The 6,000-nt window shown below is 45.2% G+C and overlaps 1 protein-coding gene across 3 annotated transcripts in view; it reads left to right on the top strand.

Annotated features, from left to right (window-relative positions):
• Nucleotides 1–2,122: 2,122 nt before the first annotated feature.
• Nucleotides 2,123–6,000, top strand: part of MCPH1 (microcephalin 1) — a 132,793-nt gene continuing 128,915 nt past the window's right edge. For all 3 annotated transcript variants that reach the window (XR_015708895.1, XM_087777115.1, XM_087777114.1), the window contains exon 1: nucleotides 2,123–3,643. Coding sequence is in view for 2 of the 3 variants with exons in the window: in XM_087777115.1 (XP_087633241.1) it covers nucleotides 3,625–3,643 (19 nt within the window). In the remaining variant the exon portion in view is untranslated. The remainder of the gene's footprint in view (nucleotides 3,644–6,000) is intronic.

Genomic DNA, 6,000 nt, shown 5'->3' with positions numbered 1-6,000 from the left:
AACCTTTTGAATTATCAAAGAAATACTTGAAAATATAGCTCCTTTTCATATTTTACTTAATTTTGGAAAACTACTGCATTGTAGTTGGTTTTTTTTTAGTTTTTCAAGATTGTTTGAACGCCTGGGAAACGTTTAGGTGTTCATAGGACTACTGCTTCTTTGGGATGATTACTTCTTTTTGATTAGGAGGTCAAGTGAAATGTAACTTCACTGGTGCTTCCTTTTTCAACATAATATAACCTGTAAAACCCTTTCTTCCCAATGCAGCATTCTCTAACCTGTATGACCTAGTAAGTACTGACTGTACAGAAACCATGCCAATCTTAGTTTATGCTATATTCCTAGCTTTATAGACACCATGAAATTGCATATCATCAAGCCAAACAAGCCTATTAAGAGAGCACTTACATTAAGTTTACTTCCACCCCATTTGTTGTCATTTTCAGGAGTTCATTAGGTCACGAAAGCTAAAACAGCCCGATGTATTCAAACTGGTAAAATAGCAGCTGCAAAAATGGATTGCTGCTTTCTGTAAGTACTGCAGGATGACAAATGCTAAGGAGGAACTGACAAGACAATACTGGCACACGAACACACAGCTATTAACTACCAATGGAATTTTGAAGTTTTGTCACCATCTGAGAATGAAGTTCTTGTAAAGCTTGAAGTAACTGTGAGGTCAAAACTTCAACAGTTTAAGACAAAACTGTAAATTCATGAGATACTTTTGACATCGTATGCATTTGTCTCTGTAACAAAAAAGGTGGGTATCCCAAGTCCAACGTTCCCCTGAGTAGTCCTAGTCTGCTCCAATAATGAGCTGTACCAGCTTCTTCCAGCCACTACTCTTCACTGTCTCTACCAGCGTAGAATCAGAGCATGCAGGTATAACTGTACATTTCAGCATGTTTCCCTTTAGAGTCTATAAAACCTGCTACTACTTTTCAGTTAAAGGCTCAAACACGGCCTGTGGTTTTTTACTGAAGGTCTTCAGTCTTGTATCCTAGATTAAGTATTATGCCTGGACACATATGTACAGGTTGATGGATTTTAATTATGCTGAAATTTCCCTCTCTCCTGATTTTACTTTTATTAGAACTGCTGGCTGTAGGATCCTGTTGTTTATATCAGCTTTGGTCACACGGATTGAGTTGAATTATCCCACTGACACAGCTGGAAACTATTCACAAAAACATCTAGTTTTCAAGGATATGGTGAAGATACTACCACCGTTTTCTTATGGTGGTACTATCTCAGCTGTCTCACATTAGACAGTTTCCTATCCCATAGGAATCCAAACAGATTGTGCGGGTGCGTCCAATTTTGAACTAATGTTATTTACACATGTTTAACAGAATTAGATCTGCTTGCTAATTTCCTGAACATCCCAGTTTCATTATGTGTGTTTCCAAACTCCAATTGAAAGCTCACAGCTACTTCTTCTAGCCATAATCACTAATTTAGAAACGGTTCTGAATCTAAGGAAGCACTAACTGAGAAACAAGACTCCCATTAATTTCAGTGGGAACGGAGTTTCAGAGATTAAATGCTGCCTCTTCAATGTTATCATTTCTATATCCCCATACACAACAGAACTCTCACTGAGCAGGTTATCTCCAACTGCATTAAGAACTGAATCTCTCTGACAGTGTACATTTAAATCTCCCCTATCTCTGCTTCTGGAATTGTCTTCAGACCAATGGTGTTCATAGACATAGCATTAAGACTAGATTCCCTTTTCCTTGAGCCATGGCTGAGAACCTTTGTAAAAATATTTCATTATTTCCTAGCAAAAGCTGTGTAACATACTGGCAGAAGTACAAAGGATAACTAAATACATGCAAACATATATACATGGATTGATTGGCCACTTTATTCACATTGCGAATACATGAAGTCTGTCACAGGTTCAGAAGATGGAGCACCCAACAGCTTGTGCTCAACACATGCCATAGTTCTAGGGTCATATTAATACCCTGGAAATTAAACACAGTATTTATGCTGAAATATTATATACTAGATTAGCATTGGTATAGCCATCTGCTTGGTAGACTCCTAGGGGTCAAGATTTAAGTTTTGAGCTTGACCATGAGAGTAAGAATGGGCATAATGGATCACACCAAAGCCTTTTTAGGTCAGCACTGTCTCTCCAGTGGTAGATGACTGAAGAAAGAACGAAACAAAACAAAAAACCAAACCAACAAAGTGTTCACTATGTGTTCTCAGAGTCCAGCAATCTGCGATTCAGGGCTTTACTGAGGTAAAGGTGGTTTTGTACATTTTTGATAGTCCTAAAATGGATTTCACAAATTTGCTCAATTTTCTTCTAGAAACCACGTGGTTTGCCAGCACTCTGAACACACTTCCACAGCCTGATGAGGCACAAAGTGGAAACATCTCTTCCAAGAAGAGCCCATCTGCTAGTTTCATTGGGTGCCCCCAAGTTCTTATTGGGAACGTGCCACTCCGCAGCCACCTTCTCCACACGTGCATGATTTTAGAGAGCTCTAGCACATCCACCTTCTGCCACTCCTCTTCCAGGCTGACAAGTCTTTGCCCAAACAGCTATTTCACATACGGAAATCATGCAGCATCCTTGTTTTGCATCTCTATTGTTTTTCCATTTCTGCTGCATTACTTTTCAGACGAAGAAACAAGGACTGCACATCGAAGATTTCAGAACAGCACCGATTTATACAACCATACAGCAATGCCTGTGCTTCTGAGCTGTGCAAGTTGCTTAATAAAGCTGTGCAGCACCATTTTCCTTTAAAAAAAGATGTGCTCCTTCTTTCTCATTGTATATCTCCTCATACTCACTAATTCCATTATTTTATTATAAATTTTATCAGTTTTTCCTGGGGAAGACATCAGGTTTTCTCTTTCTTACTTCCCTCTGGTATCACATTTGCTACACTCCAGCCTTCTAGCACCAAAGCCATTTCAGCTAAGGGTGAGGTCACTATAGTTAATAGTACACTTGCCCTCCAGTAGTTTTGGATTCTTCAGTAAATACCATCTGGCCATACCCGTTTGCTAATCCCCGTTTTGTTGGCTTTCTCTATTATTTTTTTTTCACTTCAGTCACTGCAGTTTGAGCCATCGGAGAGTTCAGAGGACACCGGTTCTCTAATGCACCTACAAAGTAAAATTCTTCAGGGAATCCTCCTCATGGTGAACACAGACACAGAAAGCTCAGCTATCGTTTGGCTTTTCACAGCGCTGTTTTCAGCAGCGTGGGGCTGTCCCGAGGCTCCCCCAGCCCTTCGTGGCTGGCGTGGCCGGGCAGAGCACACGGAGTGCTGACCAGGGCTGCAGGGCGCCAGAACTACTTTGCATCCTGCAGCCACGGCAGGGACGCCGCTCGGACGCCGTCCCTCACGCCTCCAGCCAGGCCCTCCCCGCAGGCCGCCCCTCACCCGCCGGGGCCGCTCAACCGCCGCACAACGCACCCGCTCCCGCCCCGGGCGGGCCCCGCACCTCCGGTGGCGGCGACCGGGCGCAACGCGCAGGCGCGGCGGGGGCCGGGAGCAGCAGGCAGCGCGCAGGCCCGGCGGCGGTGCGTGGAGGCGGGTTTGAACGGTGGCGGGTACCGGAGCCTGTCGGTGTTACGCCGCGCCGCTAATGGAGCCCGTCCTGGAAGGTACCGGCTCGTCAGCTGTGCGGGGGCAGGGCCGGCGGCCGGGTCGCGCTGCTCCCGGCGCGGCTGAGGGGAGCCGCCGGGCTGGAGCGGGTCCGTTTTAAAGCGCTGCCCTGGCACCCTGTCTCCTTGCGGCCCTTTCCCCGGTGCTTCCCGGCGGGGCTACCGGACGAGAGCAGCTGGGCCTGGCGGGGCCGGGGCCGCTGTGGGCGCTCCGGCTTGTGGTGGCCGCTCGCCTCCTTCCTCGCCCGGGATCTGTCCCGGGGGCGGCCCAGTGCCGAGTCCGGGATGGGGCCTATCCCTCGGGGCGGGTCAGTCTTCAGCTCGACCGGGTGGCTTGGCTGCCCCCGCGGGTGGGAAGCCCTCCCGTGGGCGCGGGACGGGGGCGGGATGGAGAGGGCTTTGCTGCGGGGCCGCCGTGGCGAATCGCGAATTCTCCCGAAGCTGGCGGCGGGGCCTGGCGGCTGAGCCGCCTCGGGCCTGCCCCGGTGGGACGCGGACTGTGCCCAGCCGCAGGCCCGGCGCGGGTGTCTGGCCGCGGGGGCGGGCAGGGCTGGAGACGAGGAGGGCCCCTCGGGCAGGGGAGGGAGCGACTGCCCCTTGCGGTGGCTGCCGGTACGGCACCGGCCGCCGCTGCCGCCGCCCTCTCTGCCGCCACGCTTCGGCGTCTGCCTCGCTCCTCCTGTCCCGGTCGGGCGTGGCTTGATCCCGCCTGGTTTCTTCTACACCTTTCTAAATTTCTGCCTCGCTAGGTTGCCCTCTGATGTTTATTTTCCGCACTGTCACGGCCTTCTCTGAGATCTTGTAGCAACAGTTGCCATTTACAAGAACCGAGCTCTACACAGAGCTCTTCTAGTTCAAAAAAGCCCCAAACCCTTCTTCATGTTCCTTTCCATCCACTGTACAAAAATTACAAAGTGCCTTGTCTTTTGTTGGAATATATTTGATTAGCTAAAATTGGCTATTTATTGTAAAATATACTTTTGATCCTACTGCAGGTGCATGCAGCTTTGCAGTAATGTTCCTCTAAGTTCCTAGTTTGACCTTCACTGAAATGCTCTAACCTGTGTTTCTAGGAGAATTGTAACTGAAGGTTCTAAAACATTTGATGTAAGAGGAAGGTATTGTTTTTTCGAGTGCGAGTTCAATATTTTTCACAATAGAGCAATCAAGAAGAAAATCAACTCTGGGAAAACCTGCCCTGGTCCAGTAGTAGAATGAACACAGTTAAAAGCGCATTGGAGTAGACTTGTCTTAAGTTCTCATGTATATCTGAAGTCACAGTACTGAGTATAAGTTTTTTCCCTGTGGTTTGGCTAAGGAGGTGGTTTATATTCCATATTTCTCTTGTATGTTAAAAGTATTTCTAGCAATTATATAAATATGTTAATCTTTATAAAAGTACTTTTATTGTCGGAGCGTTACTTTGGTTTTCATTTAGAAAGAAGACAGATGACACTACCTAATAATGAATCAGAAGGACATAGGTAGTAACTAAGATACTTAAGCAATGTTTGCCAAGGATGACCCTTTTAAATTGACACTTTCAATTTTAGTCATGAGTTTTGAGAGTTGTCTGGCTTGCAGTTGGTGTAAAGTTTTTTTTTTTTGGTGAACCAGCATTCCTCCAGTTTTCTGGAACTTTCCTGATTCATCATTCAAAATGGGAAACTGGCATGGCCGATGGAGCTGTAGGTCACTTTAGTGCCTGTCCTAAGTAAAATTAATCAAGGGATTGTTATGAGTTTCATTTGCTATCTCTCCATGTCAATACATCTGTGTGTGTTTGTTTGCTTAAAGACCTTCTCAACCAAGGCTGACTTGAAGAGATTATTAATCTGGTTGGTAAAGGAAGCTATTTAAATGTGATATACCTAAAATTACGTAAAGCAGCTGACATGAAATTGTATTATTCCCTGCGATATGTACTTAATTTGGGGTGATTCAGTATAAATAAGGTGGAATTTAACTCAATTGGAAATTGTTAAACAATATTTCTGCAGAGTTTTCTGGGGCCTTGGAGAAGGAATAGTTCCATTACGTTTATTTCATTATGTTCTGTAACTTGTGTTACATCAACTTGTCGTAAAATTTTTTATTAACCTGAAGATTAGCACTGACTAATTATAAGGCTAAGCAGTCATATAAAGATACTGCATTGCTTGTTAAGCTGGTAACGTGTTTTAAATAGACCAAGTGAAAAGTTGTGTAACTAGTGTCAAACTTCTAAGTTTGCGCCAGTACAACTAATTTAAGGGACAGAAATACTCTAAAAAGAACATTCTGCTGCTAACATCTGATACTCAGATTATTAAAAGCTATACTTGCTACCGAATGCAATATGTATAAAGGCAAAATTT

Source organism: Nipponia nippon, unplaced genomic scaffold, assembly GCF_047370975.1.
Source record: "Nipponia nippon isolate SJK-2023a ecotype South Korea unplaced genomic scaffold, ASM4737097v1 scaffold_4, whole genome shotgun sequence".
Lineage (NCBI taxonomy): Eukaryota > Metazoa > Chordata > Aves > Pelecaniformes > Threskiornithidae > Nipponia > Nipponia nippon.
Note: the sequence above shows the minus strand (reverse complement) of the source record. Positions and strands in the feature narration are given on the sequence as shown.